Raw genomic sequence first — 18,975 nt, 5'->3', positions numbered from 1 at the left:
TTACTTTACACCACTACAGGCCTCAGTGGCGCACTTCGATAATCATTGGACTCCCCACCCATTACCACTGGGAGCCTGGGTTTGACTCCCGCTTGGGACATTACTTTTTCAAACAACCGCGGACTACTTTTTTTTTCGCTGATAAAGTATAGTTTTGGACCATGACGGAGGCGCGCCGACTCAGCAGACCTTGAGGCAGAGGAGTCGCGCCCGAGCGCCTCCAGGCGCGAGTGCCCGCGACGACCGGCCGATGGTCTGCTAGTCGACTTAAGCGCCGTCCGAGTTATGTACCGATAGGCACAGAATCGTAAATGATGTTGTGGGGACTGCGTTTGCCCCAAGTGCCACTCACTGCACTAACATAGCCCGCTAGGCCCGCCCCCTTGTGCTTCAACTGCATGGAATAAGGCTGTTCGTGGGGGTGTGTGTGTGTGTGTGTGTGTGTGTGTGTGTGTGTGTGTGTGTGTGTGTGTGTGTGTGCGCGCGCGTGTGCGCATGCGTGTGTGCGTGCTCGTTTGTGCGCGTGTGCAGCGTTGATTCTACAGAATTGCCTGAGGGGCGGTGAAAACAAGCGTACCCCTTTCAATTTCCCTGGAATGCCAATTTCCCTGTAACATATACACATGTATAACCTCCATTTTGACTAATTGTGGTGTGTGGAATTCATTTCTGATATTGCGATGACCATTTTGGGTGATTTTGACCTTGAAAGGTCACGGTCAAGGTCATTTTGCTATTCCGAAGACCTTGGCCATAACTTGGCCATTGTTAGGACTAAAAACATATGTATTAGGTCTAAATCAAATAATTCTGACATTTAGAATTCATTTCTGATATTGTTTTGACCATTAAGGATCATCTTGTCATTGAAATATCAATAACTCGATTACGATTTTGTTCTTTACAGTCACTTTTATTGCATTTTTTGCAATAGAAAAAGACATGAACATGAGAAATTATAAACATCCCCCTTTAACTTTTATTTTAATTGACTGTTGAAATTAGCAAATAAGACTATGTAGGAATAAAAGGGATAAATAAAATCATAATGCAAAATTAAATAACAATTTCTCTCAAAGTGCACCATATGTGCATGCAGGTCAGTGTGATGTGTTTTTACAGGATGGATTTTCCATTTTTCCATGGCAGAATATGATGCACGGAACTCCAGCAACACGGCAGCCACATCGAGTGTCACACTTGCCTGAACACTTGCATACTACCTTCAGACATTTTGATGGCAGGAGTTTACCAAAGTGCTCCAGCCTCCTCCCATCCATGGCTGTCGCAAGCAGGTGGCAAGAACTATGCACCAGAAAGGTTGGATGTGGCCTCTGATCACACTACTTGTGGGAGGGAGAGCATAAATTCCAGCACTGGCACTGGTATAGTTTTCTACCCTGAGGTCATCAAACGTCTCAGCAGTTTATACTTGACCTGGCCCCTGCCCAGACACGCACCAAGTACTTCTCTGCCAACGCTGTCTCTTGTCCTGTCAAGGTGTCTGCCTCTCCAAAGTTTGTCATTAGATATTGCACTGGGTCAGAAGCCATAGATGATTGCATATTTTAGGTCCCCTAAAATATTGTAATGTAATAATGAAATGGCAGAAATGGTATACATGGTTATTGTAAGGATATTTGTACTAGCATTGAATTACTGTTTTACTGTTTTTAAAACTGTTCATGTACAACAGTAGGCTGTTTATTTAGGTACATCTTTAAATCAGCATCATACACTTTTAATATTAATTTAAAACTGTTAAATATTTGGCTTCTAAACCAGTGGTTCTCATACTTTTTTATGTCAGGGACCCCCACATTAATGTATATTTGACCGCAGAACCCATCTGAAACGATAAGAACATTTTAATCAAAAGCAGATCTACAAGCTTGCAGAAGCACGAAATGACACGCTGTGAGCTTGTAGATCTGCTATTTTTTTAATCGCTAACATATAAACCGATAGTGGTTCAAATGATTGTGATGCTACATTAACTATTTTTTCTGGGGACCCCCTGTAAGACCCTCAAGGACCTCTGCCTTGGGGGTCCCCAGACCCCACTTTGAGAACCAACACTCTAAAACAAAGACTCAAATTGTCCATCAGAGGGAGCTGCAGTTCAACTATTCACATAGGACAGTGATTCTCAATCTTTTTCATTTCAAAGAACCACAGTTTGATATGCATCCGGCCACAGACCCGCATTAGATACAAGTTTTTAGCTCAGCGACCCCACTCAACATAGCAAAATCCTCAGTGATAATTTAACTCAGTGTACAAATTCAACCAAAATGAATGAGTGAATGTCAATTGTACACATCCACCAGGGTCCATTTGGGGCCTAACTATCCTATTTGAATCCTGAAAAGTACGTTTTGCACTTGGTTTCCAACCGACAGAGACAATATTTATAGTGCTTGGTGTGGACACCCTTTAATTTCCAGTAAGAAAAGTATCATTTCGTTAAAAACAATTCAGAAATTGTGTAGACTAGGTCTAGCTACGCAATAGGCCTTTGTCATGAATTACCACTACAGTATTTCCATCTTTAAATGACTATGGTGGTAGAGCTGCTGTGGGCATTAAGACCATGAGAAGATCTTTGAAGATCTGCTCTTTCATTTAGTACAGACTGAGACGCTGTCATGCTGGGACATCTATACTGCACCTATTAAGGAGCTTATGTTAACCACTTAAGCCCTATGTTATACTTTGCCGTATGACGGCGTCATGCAAAAAATAGCCCATCTACGATCTCACAACGTGTCGCTTTCTGAGCTCATCGATCTGCTCTTTTTGACACGTTTGCCTATATGACATGCCCAGAATAGGAATGCCAGGCTGAAAGTGGATTAATACAACTCTTCCTCTGCTCAAAGTTGTTTTGGCTAGAGCCATCAGAACAGATCACGTGACCCACTTAGTGGCCTTGATCCTGTCCGGTCCTCTGTCACCTCTGTACTAGGAATGAATGACCATTTCACAGAACATTGTCATGATCCTGGGTTAACGTAGGTTGTACAGGCTAAACTCGGAAACTTGCTTATTGATATTTATTTATCCCATCATTTGTACGCAAACAACCCATTAAGAGTGTCACGGTTGCTTTGGGTGAATCATTTCCATCTCTACATGATTTGTTCTGTAGAATAATTATGCTTTACACCACAAGAAGCACGTCAGACGTTTCAATTGACATGTCTTTTTTTATAATACATATTTCAGTAAAATCTACTTCAATACACTTTGATAGTACAAGAAAAATAGCATATTATACTTCAAATGTGGAGTACACGATCTAGTTATTTTTTTATTTTAGTTATTTTTTCCATGGAGACATCCTTTCGCTCCCTTTTATGAACGGCAAAAAGAAATACAAAATAATTCAAGGACGTGAAGTTTTGAGAGAAAGGTTTACGTTTAGACAAAACCATAGAGTGAGATACTGGAGACAGAGGGGGGAAACAAAGCAATGGTTAAAGACTGCTGTTGCACTGATACATACCTGCTGAGTATAAAAAGGTTTGTTTTTTCTTTTTTTTTTCTTGAATTTTTGTTACAACAAAATGTTACCAAGCTTTTATTTCATTCATGATTACAAAATTTCTTAATTTACAATCTAAGGCCGCCTATCTCTTTTGCGTAATATGAGCTGTGAAAGTGTATTTATACATAAGTACAAGACAGTCCCTTTTATCCAGTTTGAGGTGTTCAGCCTTGGTTTATACTTAGTTGCCCGTGCAACTAAAGCCTCATTTATTGTTCGCGCACGATGGTGTCGCGCTCCGAAAATAGGCGACCTACAAGCTCACAACGCACCATGGATGCGACTCGTTGTGAGCTCGTTCAAACCGGGCGTAAGTATAAATTGGGCGTTACCCAAATGCGTCAGTACAGTTTCACAATGACAGCCTCTCACTGGAGAGAGACACTTCCGGTCGAAGGTCAAGGGCGGGGTCAGGTATCGTCCAATCACAGAGAAGCTCTGCTCCTCTTTTTAAAAAAAGAAAGAAAAGGTCCCACGCGAGTCGTCCTATAGGCTGGGATGAGGGGGGGGGGGGGGGGGGAGCAGTTCCTAAACAATGCCCACAGTCCCCCAGCCGCAGGGCTGGCCTCTCAACATGCCGGGGCATCTGTGCTGGGGGAGGAGGTAGACTGGGGGTCCTTGGAGTCCTCTGCTGTGACCTGGGGCTGTGGTTTTGGGGAGCTGGGCGCTGCTGGGCTGGGGGCTATCGTCCCTGGCTCTGATTGTGTCGCTGCAGCGTTACTGCTGGAGGTGGAGGGAGCCTGGGGGGTCGGGTCAGGGTCTGCAGCGGGGGCTACAGGGGCCGGCGTGGACGCCTTGGCTGGGGACGGAGCGGGCTGGAGCTGGCCCCCAACTACCTGGACAGAGAGCTGCGGCAGCGGCTGGGCCACGGCCGCCGGTTTGGCCAGGATTAGCTGGTGTGCCAGCCTGCCCGCTTGAAGCTGGAGAGTGGCCATGGCGGGTTTGGCGACGGCCTGCGCAAGCGGCGTGGTGGAGAGGGCTCTGGCCTGGATGAGTTGGGTTAGCTGGGTGGGGTTGGCCGCCATTAGCGAGGCCAGCTGGTTAGCCGGGATGGTGATGATGGTGATCTTGTCGCCCATCTTGGAGCCGTGTGGCAGCATTGTGGGCAGCCCCTGGATCACCAGCTTGGGCGGGATGCCACCGGAGGTGCCGCTAGACATCGAGACGGGAACGCCCGAGGTGGTGGTGAACATGGGAGCGGAGTTTAAAGTCACCTGACCCAGAGAGTTGGTCATGACCATGGGCATGGCACGGATGGTCCTGCAACACAAATCACACATGATCACACCGAGCTCGCTGTTGTCCGATTCAACCATTTCATCCAGGCTCTCTAAGAGAACATTTAGATACGTCTAACATCACGAACAATGTTGCACACCAATATTGCTTTAACCTAAGTTTGTTTTCCAGTTCAGGTTCAAAACTACTACAGCAGGGTAAAAACATGGCAGGCTGCGTAAGGCTGACCGTATGGTACACTGTGATGTAAGCAACACAGCTGCAGCTAATCAAATTAATCAAGATGTTCAAGTGGGCCCCGATCCAGAAAAAGGTGGAGAACCACTGCTCTATAATAGCTGAATGAAGTGAGGGTGTTGGAGCTGCACCTGGTGCCGGCGGTGTTGGAAGGGATGACGGTGACGTAGCTGGTCTGCTGGGGCTGGGGGACCATGACAACTTGCTGCTGGTGGTGGTCCGACGGCCCGTCGCCCGCCTCCATTTCTACCTCCACGTCGTCGTCGTCTTCGTCGATGATGCGGATGTTCTTGGGCATTTCTTTGAACTGGTAGGCCAGTCGCTGCCCTTCCACCTTGGCGAGGATGCCCCGCTGGTAGTAATACCTACACACACACACACACACACACGTTTGTATTACTATATTTCTGAGGACATGAACATTTTAGGATGGTGATATTATTATGAATGGCATTTGTACCATTTTTGGACATTTTTAAACCCAACCCTGAAGCCGAAAATAGCCGATCTACAAGCTTACAACGTGACACATTGTGAGCTTGCAAATCGGTTATTTTTGGTGCACGACACTGGCATGCAACTGAGTATAAATCAGGCATAACTCTCCAACCCCAACCTCTCAATGACTAATCCTTACCTGAATGTTTTTCTAATTGTATGCTCCAACTCTAAAACATCTTTTAAAACGATAAAACAACCATGTCCTCACAATGTCTAATTCTCACAATGTACTATACTTGTGGGAACATTTGGCCAAATAAGTACTGTGATACAAGTACACACACACAGTATACTTTAAGTCCCTTTCTTCATGTCCCCGAATGTGGTTTCAATTCTTAGAAAAATCATCTCTGGTCAATAAATACACGTCACTAACATAATTTCCCTGTAGGAGCTTTAAAGTAATACTAGGTAACGTTTTCAACAAAACTAAAGTTAAATTGTATATCTTTTGTGAGTGGCAAAAGTTTCACAACACCCACTCCATGAATTTCACCCCGGAAGCCTTTTATTTATATATTTTCTATTGAATGCTGTCGGGGGGGACTTCCCGGGAAAATGACGTCATCTGGCCGGAAAACGGAGGAGGAAATGCACTGGTTTCCTGTTTGGCCAGGAACTACCGCAACGGTTTCCTGTTTGGCCAGGAACTACCGCGCTAATAACAAAAAGGAACCTCACGCTGATTTTAAGAGAATGTAGGATTGGAAGATCGAAAAAGAACAGAAAAAGAAAGCACAGCTCATGGTAACTAATGCTCCACTGGCTAAGAGAAACGATCCGCAGATAGTATAAAACAATTAAAAGAACGCTTTTTGAAACGCTTCCGGCGAAAACAAATGGAATTCTGGGTAATCGAGGACTACGGAAATTGTATGCAGTGACGGTAGTGACCAGCAGAGGTTGCTAAAAATTGTTATTTGTGAATCTGTATTGTACAACTTTAAGGTACCTCCATCTCTGCCCTCACTTAGTATTCTAGGATCTATGAATGTCAGATTCTAAGATGCAATGTGAATCAGGCGATGGTGATTCTGCATTGATGTGGCATTAATCGATCATGACACCGACGAAGTATAACATGGGTCTCATAAGTGATTAATTGATATATACATAAGTATCTTTAAAAATATATATATGCTTCTCGATTATTCAGGGGTTACTTGTTTTTAACTATATCATGTTGTTGCTGGTCATCCTTATTGGAAAGCCAAATTCTGGTACTTCCGTTTAGACACTCAACCGGCTAGATCTTGCCCAGCGTGGTTGCAACTAGGTTTGGGATCCTTTAGGATTTTGGTTGGTTTCCTTTAACGATCCCTATAGGGGGTTAACAAATGGACCGTTACAGGTCTGTAACTCTGAGAGTACTGTTGAGAGGAACCAAATGGACCTGTATGGGTCCATTTGGTTCCATGTGTACACGCTTATGAGTTATGATGGTCCTTGAAATTAAAAAGGCTTGAGAACCACCAGTATTGTAATAGCAGACGCGAAGTCCACACACCAGCCAGTGCTGCCAGATTCAAGCAACCAGGTCTAGGAAAACCAGCCCAAAAGAAGCGACTATGGGCCACATGAGCACTTTAACATGTACATCAGCTATTTGAAAATAGCAGATCTACAAGCTCACAACGCGTCGCATCGAGCTTGTAGATCGGCTATTTTCAAATAAGATATTGCGGGGAAATTATAATAAGCAGATCTGGCAACCCTGACACCAGCCCTGACAGCGTGATAAAACTGGTTCTGAAAACGGTTCCAAACGTGATGGAAACCGATTCGGAAACGTTGGATCCGGTTGCAACCCCCTCGCGGCTCTCACCTGAGCGCCCGGCCCATGGTCTCGTAGTTCATGTCGGGCTTGTTCTTGTGCTTGCCCCACAGCTTGGACACGGCCTTGGAGTCCACCAGCTTGAAGATGCCCTTCTCCCTCTGCATCCACTTGATGTAGCGCGGACACGTGTTCTTGTCCTGGAGCAGCTCCAACAAGAACTCCCACAGGTACGTGGTGTTACCTGAAGGAACGACACATTAACAACGACTTAGCAACGCAAACTACACATTGTGGTGGACTAATCCACCACGTTGGCGTTTTCTAAGTGGTGACATCGTTGTGACTTTTTTAAACCATTAAGACAGGGAACGCATCGGTGTCATTTTAGATTTTAGCTACAACCATTATTTTATACTTTGGCTATTAAAAAATAGTAGATATACAAGCTCGGAGCTTGTAGAGCTGCTATTTTTGAAAGAAAATTGCAAATCTTTGAATATATATATTTTTTAAGCGAACATTTTTAACTCAAATCGTTGCTTCTGGGGGTCCCTGGAAGTAAACAATTTGAGATGGGGGTCCGTGACCAAATACATAATTTTGGGGGTCCTTGACATGAAAAGGTTTTAGAACCACTGATATTATGGCAACATAAGTGTTTCAGAAAACTGTTCTGGATTTAGAAGACATAGAAGACATAAGGGAATTGTCAAAACGATTAAGTAGACCTTTTCCACGGCAGCCATACTGATATAAATAGTTGTGTAATGTTACTAATTAACCATTTAAACCCCATATACTTCATTGACCAGGGTACCCCAGGGTCTATACTTGGGCCCCTCTTTTCTTTTGCAAGTTAGTAGATTTGAACATCCGGCTGTCTGCACGCACAGTGGTAGCATTTTGGCTGCCTGCTCCAAACACCATGAAAACACTCTCCTTGGTCAATTTATTCTGAGAAATTCTGAATTTTATCGTTTAGAAAACCGAATAGGAGCAATAGCCCTTTTCTTTCGTTTTTTCCATACTTATCCAGACCTGGATATTATTAAAATCACATTCTATACAATTCCAGACTTTCCACACTTGTGTAGGAGGAACCCTGCTATTATGAAATGCCAGAATAGGGATGCTAAGGGTCTGTTCTGTTTAGTGTAGCAGGGTCTTTCCAGTGAACCGACATGCACAACAGCAGCACCCTGACATGAATGGAACATGGTAGTAACATCACACCACTATTTGTCAATACGGCTGCAGTGAAAAAGGCCTATTGGGAGAAAAAGGGGGAACATTTGGCAAAAGAAAAAACATTTGTGGAAAAGGAAAAAAAGAAAGACGAATGTACCTTTCCCCTCTCTCGGCCTCTTCTTCATCCCCAGGTCATATGATCCGTTGGCTGCAGGCTGGTGTGTCTTGGGCTTACGTCCACCTAGACAACACACACACACACCATTATACAGATCTTTCTAAAATGCAGAGTTCCAGTCCTTGATTCTGACTGGCTGAGTTCTGTGGTAAAATACTCGATAAACTCATACCTTGGACTGCATGTATATGTATCACTGCGGCAAACAACCGACGCAAGTTTTAATATCCAGACTTGACATCAATCAGTTAAGATAGAATTAAGTGCAGGGTCTTATGAGACCGGGGTACATGCGTTCCTGCGTTGTCAAGCTTGCAAGGCGCAGCGAGTATTCGGAACCAGCTACTGTAGATAGGTTTACTTTCATTTTTGTTTTACGGCTCGTCTTTGAAAATATAAACAAGGCTTTGATCTCAAGCATACACTAGTTGACAACTAGGAAAGCAAAAGCTATTCCCTCTTTCCTCCGCTCTCCTCCAGATCTGCTCCATTCGAGTAGCCTACCAGGGACACAGGTCCGGGACAGCTGTTGTTCATTCGTTAAGACTCGTCGGACATTAGTGCAACAAGAACGTGCCTTATAATAGTCAGACCAGTAAATTTGCAAAATAAAAGGACACATATTGCCCCATAAAAACAACTGACGATTGGACTCATCCAATCGCTGATTGCCAATATATTCGCCATATGGTCCAACCTTGGTTGACATGTCCACTGACCTGCTCTCTTCTTCTTGGCAGCAGGTTCACATTCCGGGGGAATGGGAAAGGAGTCGTCTTCTTCCATGGGCCCACACTCTGTAGACACCTCCACCACTGTCTCCATCATCACGTCCTCCACTGGACACAAAACACCACAAAACATCATCACCACATCTTCCACTGGACTAACAGGCACAGCATGTCATATCAAGTCATGTCAAGCTGTGGAGACAATTTAATCAGCTTTTTAATATTTTAATATTCTTTAAATTTTTAACCCATTCAATCCGGGAACGCGTCTGTCATTTTAGATTTCTTTGGCTATTCAAAAATAGCAGATTACAAGCTCATGAGCTTGTAGATCTGCTATTTTTGAAAAATCATTTTTGCAAATATTAGATTTTTTCTTTTTTTGCGAACAATTGCAACTCAAATCTTTGCTTCTGGAGGTCCCTGGAACAAAATATTTTACAAATGCTCGCTTTAAAATATATATATTCCAAGATTTGCCCAAATGTTCACGATTTTTTTTAAATAGCAGATCTACAAGCTCATAGCGCGGCACTTGGTGCCGCGCTATGAGCTTGCATATCTGCTATTTTTGAATAGCCTAAGGAATCTTAAACTGACACAAATGATGCTTTCCCGATCTTAAAGGGTTAAACAAAAACTTTAATGTTGGACAATACACATTAACATGAATCCAACATAGTAGTAATAAGATAGATAATGTGTAAACAAACAAATAAACAAACAAAAAGCATTACAAAAACAACACCGATAGTGCTGTCAAACTGTAGCATCACTCGGAGACGATTAAAAAAAACCTGTGGAATACCAATACTTCCAATCTAGTGTCAAGTCTCTCAACAGTCAACAGACAGAGACAATCAGCTGAATATGGATAGCTTTGAAAGCCTTTTATTATGCATCATTTGCATTGAAGGCTTTTTCAAAAAACAAAATGTTATACAATAAAGCGGGGGTCCCTGCTTCGTCTCACTCTCAACTAAGGGTCCTTGGCCTGAAAAAAAGTTGAAGACCTCATCCCCATATCACTTCGTTGTACATCAAATCTACAAGCTCGGGTTATTTTCAGCTAAATGATTTGGTGTAGACAGAAAGAAGTTGGGAGCGTAGTATAGACCCCTGGAGGACTCCAGGTCATTTAAGTATATCAGGGTAAGTTCATAAACTGGTTGGGTAATTCGCTCAAAACGTAATAACGGTTGGTTCAAAGAGAGAGAGAGCAACAGTGAAAATCGTGATTAAATCAACATATGTAGCCTATGGATGCCACAGGGTAGGAAAAGAGTCCTGCCTCTGTTCTGTCTGTTAGAAAGGTTTGGTCAGCATTTGGTCCAATTACTTGATTAAAACGACTAGCCCAGTATGAAATGATTGCACATCGCTGGCTTCGAGATAATGGGGACGCATTATGTTTCCATGTCGAACGAGGAAATGGGATATTGGTACATCACTGGCTGTTTGCACTGCAGTTGTAGACTACTACTAGACCTCACTCCCAGGACTCACCTAACCCCAGCTCACTTTGCTAGGCTGGGATGCTTCAAGGTAGAGGACAGAGTACAGCAACTTGCAATGGGCCTCGTCTTCAAGATACTCAGCGGACCAGTGCCCATGTATCTGTCAAACTACTTCACTAGAGTCAGAGACGCTCACAGGCACAACACCAGAGGGAGCTCCACTGATCTCGTAGCCCCAGATTTGTGGGGGTGAAAGCCACCATAAAATAATCTCACAGAATTTACGACGGGACCTAGATAAGTCTTCAAGCAGACTTATACATATACAGTCACCTTGGACACAGATTGTTGTTAAGTGTTAAGGTAGATCAGACTAAAGTACCCTAAAAGCACAAACAAGCATTGGACCTACCGGTGTTGCGGTCATGCAGGCTCCCGGGGGATTCCATGTGCAGAAGAGCCTCTGCTGCCTCAAAGGTTTTGTTAAAACACACCAAGTCATGACCCGACATCTCCACTGTCATCAAAACAAAAACACAAGAGCCAAGAAGATGAAAACAGCTGCAACGCATACATTACACAATAGAAATCCTCAGTCTTAATTCATCCATTTGCAACTCAGAGTGTCCAAACGTGTACACTTTCTGAGTTAAATTAAAGCTACACTATGCAACTTGTTTTAGTGAATAAAATGTCATTCTGACCGATCTGTATGGTAGGGTATGTTAATACAATATAATAAACTCAACTGCAGAGTTTGTAATTGGTCTCAATCCTGTGGACTGGAAGGACACCTGCTGGTTGACAAGTGGAACTTCCTGAAAGTGGTCCATTAGCTCATTGGGGGGGGGGGGGGGGGGGGAAACATGCACAGGGGACCTGGGTTCAAATCCCGGTAGGACAATAAACGTACCGAGTGCAGATTTAACACCAAGGATTTAGGTCTTAGGGAACGGACACAACCAAAACTTTGATTCTGCCTAAGCGGCAGATTCTGCCAATGCTTTTCAATGGGAACGGAGGGTTTTTGTGCGGAAATCCGTGAATGGCAACAAACGGCTCCGTTCCCATTGAAAAGCATTGACAGAATCCACCGCATAGGCAGAATCAAAGTTTGGTGTGACCGCCGACCACACCCTTACACAGAGAATGGTAAAAAGAAAAAAATAATCATGTGAGACAAATACCACATAAAAGAGTAAAAGAGAGGACAAAACGGAAAACACATCCTTTGTAAACATGCACAACAATGCTGTACTGTCAGCTACACCACTTCCTTGTTTACAGTGGCAGCCTGTTCCCAGTGGCTCCTCCCTCCCTTCATGATCTTCCTCTATCCACCTGTTTCCTAGGCTTTTCACTTCCTGTGTGTGTTCCACTTCCTGTCGATTTGATCCAATGAAATCCAATGAAACTGGTCAGATGACTAATGATATCCAATGAAATCCGACAGGAAGTGGAAAACACACAGCCTAGGAAACGGGTGAATACACGACTCCACGGAGCGCCGCCCTGTAGGTGGCGCAATCATTCCTGCAGTGTCAGTCAGCTGTGCAGCGGTTCTGTTCGTCTGCTGACGTTACTCTTAAGTCTTTACCTGCTTGGTTTACTAACTTTTACTAACTAACACTAAACTCGGTTGTGAAATACAAAGTGAGCAGCGAGCAGACGGACACCAGTCACACTTCCGTATAGCGTAGCAGCAGAGTGACTACTGGCACCGCCACACATTTATGTCCCAAATGTTCAGAAGGTGGCATACCCGTTTCCCATTCCAGTTCACTTTACCATAGCTTCATTTGATTGGTTTGGCAGCAGGTACACATGTGACACTTTCACAGTAATGTCCTGTTCAAATCTGCTGCTGAGCCAATCAAAAGAAGCTTCGGGGAAATGAACTGGAACAGGAAATGGGTATGCCACCTACTGAAAACTTGGGACTACAGTTATGCACAGAGCATAACGGGAAGCGGGAAGCAGCTCTGGCTAACAGCCTCGAGCAGCAAATATGATGTAAAACAAAGGGTGAAATATCTGCTCTAAATTCCAGTAATCTCTGTCTGTCTGTACTCTGTTTACACCCAAATATGGAGATGACTGACATCACTAAGTAATAAATATTATTCGGAGCATACAGCTGTCTGTGCAATCTTTTTCTCCCCAGTTCCATCCCCGGCTCCTCTTGGCTTTGTGTTCAAGTGTCCTTGAGCAGGACACTGACTGAACACCTAACTGCATCCGTGTGCGAAAGGCATTTCACAACGAGTCGTGATGTGATGTGTTGCGACCTTGCAGATCGGCTATTTCCGTTGAATGTTCCCCCCAGAATAGTGATGCTAGGTTTCAAGTGGTTAAGTGTTATTATCATGATAGTAAAGGCCTATTCATCAACATTGGACCCGTCTTTATATGGCAATGTTTTCTGTGGAGTTACTTCAAGACACAATGTATGTACCCCCATGTGTTACACAGGACATTTTGCTGAAATCAGTGCGACAGAGAGATCTATTTAGTGAACCATTTTAAAATAGCTTTCCCATAATCATCAACTTTTCCAGAGAACTCCATACACAATATTAATGTATTCATTTGTAACTCTGGGAGTGTACAAATGGAACCAAATGGACCCCTAAGCCCACGATTACTGACGTCCAAAGTTTGTTCAGATAGGGTAGCCAATAACTACAAACTGACGTCATTTAGAACTTTGGAAGTGCCCGTCAGAACTGTTTTCGGCTGTTCTTGCACCTCCGAGAAGATGTTCTGTGTATACGAAGAACGTTCGGACAGAGAATTGCATGTGTTCAGGGTGGCCGTGTTATATTTATTTTTGTTTCCGCATTCAGCCCAAGGCTTCATTCTGCCAGCAGTGAAAGCAGCGATAATCTTTGAAAGATGCTGGCTGAGGAGCTTAGGCGGTAATGGTCTCACAAGCCAGGCTCCAGGAGGTACAAACACCAGTGCAATCCCTCTCTGGAGTGACCATGCATAAACACAACCTGTCGCGAGAAATGGCAAAAAAAAACTCTGTTCCGCACGGCGTCGGAGGGATATGAAGGTCTTAAAACCACCGCTTAAAGCACTGGCTGTACACAATGCTTTAGTGGCTTGAGCAACGGGCTGCAGTGTTGCTAGGCAGATTCATTGAGCTACATGGGCATATTGTTGAATGGGCGGGGTACTGAACTCTGAGGCAGCATAATAAAACACTTTTATCCTCTCCAAAGCTTTCTTCGGATTGGCAAGCCCTTCCAAAACCGAAATGAGTTCTTGTTCGGTTGGACTTTGTCGTCCACTTTACTTGTCCATTTGGTTACATTTGTACACTGCCAGAGTTAAAGGAGCTCTCAGGATTCTACCATGTCTATTGCCCGGACCAAAACACACTCACCGGTCTCCACCACCTCGGTGACCACCTCCTGTTCGTCTCCTACGTCCTGCATCAGGTAGGTTTCGTCATCGTACACCAGGACCTGGGCGGCGTAGCACTGCTCCACCTGGGCGCAGGGCACCTCCTCTACGATGACGGCTGGACACTCCTCCTCCTCCTCCTCCTCCTGAAGCACCACCCCCTCTTCCTCCTCGCCCGCCTCCACGATCACCGTCTCAATCTCATCACTCTGCTCACACTGATGACAACGCACACGCGTCACACACACACACGGTCACAATAGTACATGAACCACTTTAACACCCAGCCTTCTTTATTCTGGGGGCGAACATTCGGCGAAAAACAGCAAATCTACAAGCTCACAATGTCAGGGCCTTAACTTTACCCCTAGGGATTATGTACATTTGTGCAAATGTGCATTTTAATTGATTCCCACCAGGGGTCATCGCCATGCTGGCTTATGGTGGACATTTTTGTCAAAGTTAAAATTTTGCCAGACAAAAAAAATGAACGGACGATAATATTACCAGAAACACAAAGAGCTAGCCCTGAATTACCATAACAGGTCTGTAACTCTGAGAGTGTACAAATGTAACCAAATGGACCCTTACGGGTCCATTTGGTTACATTTGTACACTCTCAGAGTTAAGGGGGTCCCCTTGCAAATAAAACATTTGAGAAGCACTAGCACTAGTTGGACTCCTAATGTGCCATAGTGTCTTTAGTAAATCAGTGTCATACACATTCTGACTTGACATTCAGTAATTGGGTTATAATGGTGTGTAAAAAATAAAATAAAAAATTTGCCACGGACAAGACCAAGTCTTTGCCACGGACACATTTGTCCGTGTACGGACGTATTAATGACCCCCGATTCCCACAAATATAGCACTTATGTGGGACATTACCATACACATTTATAACGATAATAGGCAACCTTGGGCACGGGTGCCAACATTGGCACAGGGGAGGGTGATCACTGGCACACTGGCAAAACGTCATGCGTTATGAAGTCTGAAGCTTTCATTCCCACTTCTTCTGGCGCAGCTTAAGAGTTACATAAAAAAAGGTTGAGTGGGGATATTTACGGAACGAAATGTTATGGAAATCGACATTCAGCTCCTGTTCCCACATCACGCCAATGTGGAACATTGTTAGTGGACTTACGACTTTCAGAGCAAGTGGGAAAGGGGATCTAGTGCCCTATTTCGCCGGTGCCTTACCCATTATGCCTAAACTTCTTTGCCATTTTTTACTATTTTTAAATAGTTCAACTAGCCGATCTACATCGATACGTTGTGAGCTTGTAAATTGGCTGATTGAAAATGTTCTTTAAAATAGTAAAAAAAATGGAAAAGAAGTTTAGGGATAATGGGTAAGGCACCGGCAAAAATAGGGCCCCTAGACTCTTCTGCCTCCCAAGCTGTGGAATTACCTCACTCAGGACTGCAGACTCACTCCCCATTTTCCACCACAGTCTGAAAATTCACCTCTACCACCTCCCTTCACTAGAACTCCTCATTCCTTGTTTCACTTTTGATAGATGCTAGTTATGTTATGCAGATGTATGTTGGTTACTTGTTCACATACGCTAGACATACGCTGTTTAATTGACCACAAATCTATGTATGCCATTTAGATAGCATGCCGTTTAGACAGATGCTAGGTTTGATGTTTACCTGGTATCCTAGTTACTTTAGCTAGATACTTAAAAGCACAAGTTTATTTTCTTTGCACTATTTACATCTACCCTGTCGTCTGTTGATCTTCAACCTTTTATGTCGTCTCTTGGCTAAGAGCATCTGCTAAATGCCTAAACATGTATACATCAGATGTGTTGTGGAAAAGGTCGGAACACAGAGAGGGGTGTTAGAAGGGTTATATCTACCTGTTGGTGCTCCTCCATCACTGTAACATACTCCACCACGTTCCCTCCACTGTCTGACACAACCACAGAGGTCATCACTCATTCCTGTCAAACAACAAAACGCAAAAAAGTTAAATATATATATTTTTTTATATATTTTTGAGGCGAATTCAATTCATCATAAATAACACCACATTTACATGATTTAATGTTTTGCAAATATGTCAAAAACGTATGTCGTTAAACTGAGCAATTCAATAATTAATTATATATTTATTTGGTCAGCTGTTGCACCTTGCCCCAATATACTTGATCCTACAGATCTACAAGATCTACGACGTGATGTGATGAGCTTGTAGATTTTTGCCATTTCTTAAAACAAGAAAAAAATTGCCTGTTCCTAAAATAGGGACGCCAGGTTGAATGAAAGTGGTTAATTTAACCAGAACATTGCACAACCCATCTCCACCAGGCCCAATAGACATGGACTCAATGTGAGGACAGTATTTGAACAAATACTGTATTGGAAGGTATTAAAAACATATACTACCCCCGCCCCCCCCCCCATCATTATCAATAATTGTGACTAACAACTTTGACCACAATATTAGCATAAATCATCAGGATTGTCATTTTATCCATCATCTGTGCAGCCCTAGTGCCCTGATGGTCCCTGCCTTGTGGGTCCCCTTCCTGGATTGCAGTGGTGGAAGAAGTACTCAAGACTTTTTTTAGTAGAACAAGCAGCAATACCACAAACTAAAAATACCGTCACTTGAGAAAAAGTACAAAAGTAGTGGCATCAAAATACATACTTAAACATGCCAAAGTAAAAGTAGTAAGTCAAATCTTCCAAGCAATAGCTGATCTACAGTACAAGCACACCATGCGTGTTGTTGTGAGCTTGTAGATCAGCTATTTACAAATAGACAAAGTACAAAATAGTACATGAGCGGTTTTATTTTAATAATCAAATTCTGCAAAGTAACTAGTTAACTAAAGCCTCTGAGATGCACTGGAGTACACACTACTTGAGTAAATGGACTTAAGTTACTCCACCCTGCTGTTTTGTTATGATGACACTTTGCTCATCATAACAATGACAAATATGACATAAACAAACAAACACGGCAATCACGCATAATAATGGCAGCATCATACCAGCCTCTATACACATATATTTACATGTGGTTAATAGGACATTACACTGACGATTGTGATTTTTCGATGAATTGAACACACAGGACCCAATGGAAACAAGCCATAGTGCTTTCATGGGTTTAATCCTTTAAGCATCCTTTTGTTTTGAACTGTAGTTTCTGCACTTTTATTGCAAACTGTTAAAAAAAGTAATCAATCAATCGGTACATTTGCAATCAACCACATCACATACTGTAAATCATGCTGATCCGCACTGAGCCGACAGTTAAGAGTTTAGATAGATGGCACTTATAGCAGGTTAGCACCCTGCTAACTTATCAAGCTGCCCTCGCCTGATTAAAACAGATGCACGACCGCGTTCATGTTCATTTATCCATGTTAATGGTCGATGATCAGCTTCGATCAGTAACCTCACAGACACTTTATTTACACACAGCCACTCGCAGAGACAAGCGAACGGCCAGCTAGCTAGCATCATGCTAACTGACAGGCAGCGTTATAAGACGACAGCAGAGTCGACATGATGAAACCCATGCTGCGTTTAGTTCATTTCGACTTACGTTACGTTAACTAACTACCCTTATTGCCGTTATTCCCCCTCCGCTTACCTTGCTTTGTTTTCCTGTTGTAGGGATGTCTACGCGAGGCTAACCCGTTAGCCGCTAACAGCTAGCCAGGGGCCTAGCTAGGCTAGCACCAACGGAGCTAACGATGCTAACGTTAGCCCACACAGCCGAGGAGGCCAGCAGCGACGACGCGCCTGCAAACACAGATATTATTAAATGTTAAACACGAGTGCTTGTTTGCAGGCTGTGGGAGAAACCATGGACGTGAAAGTAGTTTTTTTTTCGCGCGCAGGCGGTGTGTGTGTGTGTTTTAAGTCTAGGTTTTTTTAGTTGTTGAAGTGTTTGTTGTTTTCAGAGGGCTGTCCCGTTGCTTTCCGGCGGCGCCACAGACACACACAGTGGAGCCCGCTACGCTAAAGCATGACGTCATGGCGTGACGTCATGTTAGCCCGCCCCCGCCCCGTCCTTCATCAACAAACAAACGCAGCATTTTTAGAAAATGTGACATGTACATGTTTGATTGATCGATTGAATACTTTATTAGCAGTGTGCAGGAAAAAAAGCACAGGAAAGTACAGTTAAGAAAGCCTATGGCTTGTTTCCATTGGGGATCCTTTGTACTCAATTCATAGAGATATCTGTCTCTATGAATTAACTCAGTGGTGTAAAGTAACTAAGTACATTTACTCAAGTACTGTACTTATGTATACTTTTGAGGTACTTTTACTTTACTGGAGTATTTCCAATTGCCTATACTTTTACTTCTACTCCACTACATCTCTGTACTTTTACCACTCCACTACAATTATTTTAAAACTTGAGTTACTAGTTACTGTGCCGATAAACATTATTACATTATAAAACATACATTAACCACTGTAGCCCTATTTAAACTTGAAAATAGCAGATCTACAAGCTCACAACGTGTCGCATCGTGATGCGTTCTGAGCTTGTAGATCTGCTATTTTCAAACATTTTAGTAGTTTTACTTTTGGTACTTTAAGTATATTTTGATTGCACTTTTACTCAAGTAAATTTTGAATTCAGGACTTTTACTTGTAACAGAGTACTTCTACATTGCAGTATTGATACTTTTATTTAAGTAAAATATTTTAGTACTTTTTCCACCACT

The 18,975-nt window shown here is 43.2% G+C and overlaps 2 protein-coding genes across 2 annotated transcripts in view; one reads left to right on the top strand and one right to left on the bottom strand.

Annotated features, from left to right (window-relative positions):
- The window catches only part of LOC308076156 (nocturnin-like), a 459,509-nt gene that overhangs the window by 23,099 nt on the left and 417,435 nt on the right, over nucleotides 1-18,975 (top strand). The gene's annotated exons all lie outside the window — the stretch shown is intronic.
- LOC308075830 (ETS-related transcription factor Elf-2-like) lies at nucleotides 3,151-18,235 on the bottom strand. The gene is made up of 9 exons (XM_080415803.1): nucleotides 17,886-18,235; nucleotides 16,138-16,221; nucleotides 14,250-14,487; nucleotides 11,271-11,375; nucleotides 9,390-9,509; nucleotides 8,650-8,733; nucleotides 7,353-7,545; nucleotides 5,158-5,391; nucleotides 3,151-4,810 (listed from the first exon to the last, which is right to left on the bottom strand). The coding sequence occupies exons 2-9, from the start codon at nucleotides 16,210-16,212 to the stop codon at nucleotides 4,120-4,122; spliced, it is 1,740 nt and encodes a 579-aa protein (XP_080271929.1). The 5' UTR covers nucleotides 16,213-16,221; nucleotides 17,886-18,235; the 3' UTR covers nucleotides 3,151-4,119.

The sequence above is a fragment of the Gymnoscopelus braueri genome, assembly GCF_963280865.1.
Source record: "Gymnoscopelus braueri genome assembly, chromosome: 20".
Taxonomy (NCBI): Eukaryota; Metazoa; Chordata; class Actinopteri; order Myctophiformes; family Myctophidae; genus Gymnoscopelus; species Gymnoscopelus braueri.
Note: the sequence above shows the minus strand (reverse complement) of the source record. Positions and strands in the feature narration are given on the sequence as shown.

Bases quoted from the DNA above. Each gene is read 5' to 3' on its own strand.
- LOC308075830 (XM_080415803.1), bottom strand. From the start codon at position 16,212: ATGACCTCTGTGGTTGTGTCAGACAGTGGAGGGAACGTGGTGGAGTAT. The intron at 14,488-16,137 runs GTAGATATAACC...CGTTGTCATCAG, and splicing joins TGATGGAGGAGCACCAACAG to TGTGAGCAGAGTGATGAGAT. The intron at 5,392-7,352 runs GTGAGAGCCGCG...GTGTGTGTGTAG, and splicing joins ACCATGGGCCGGGCGCTCAG to GTATTACTACCAGCGGGGCA.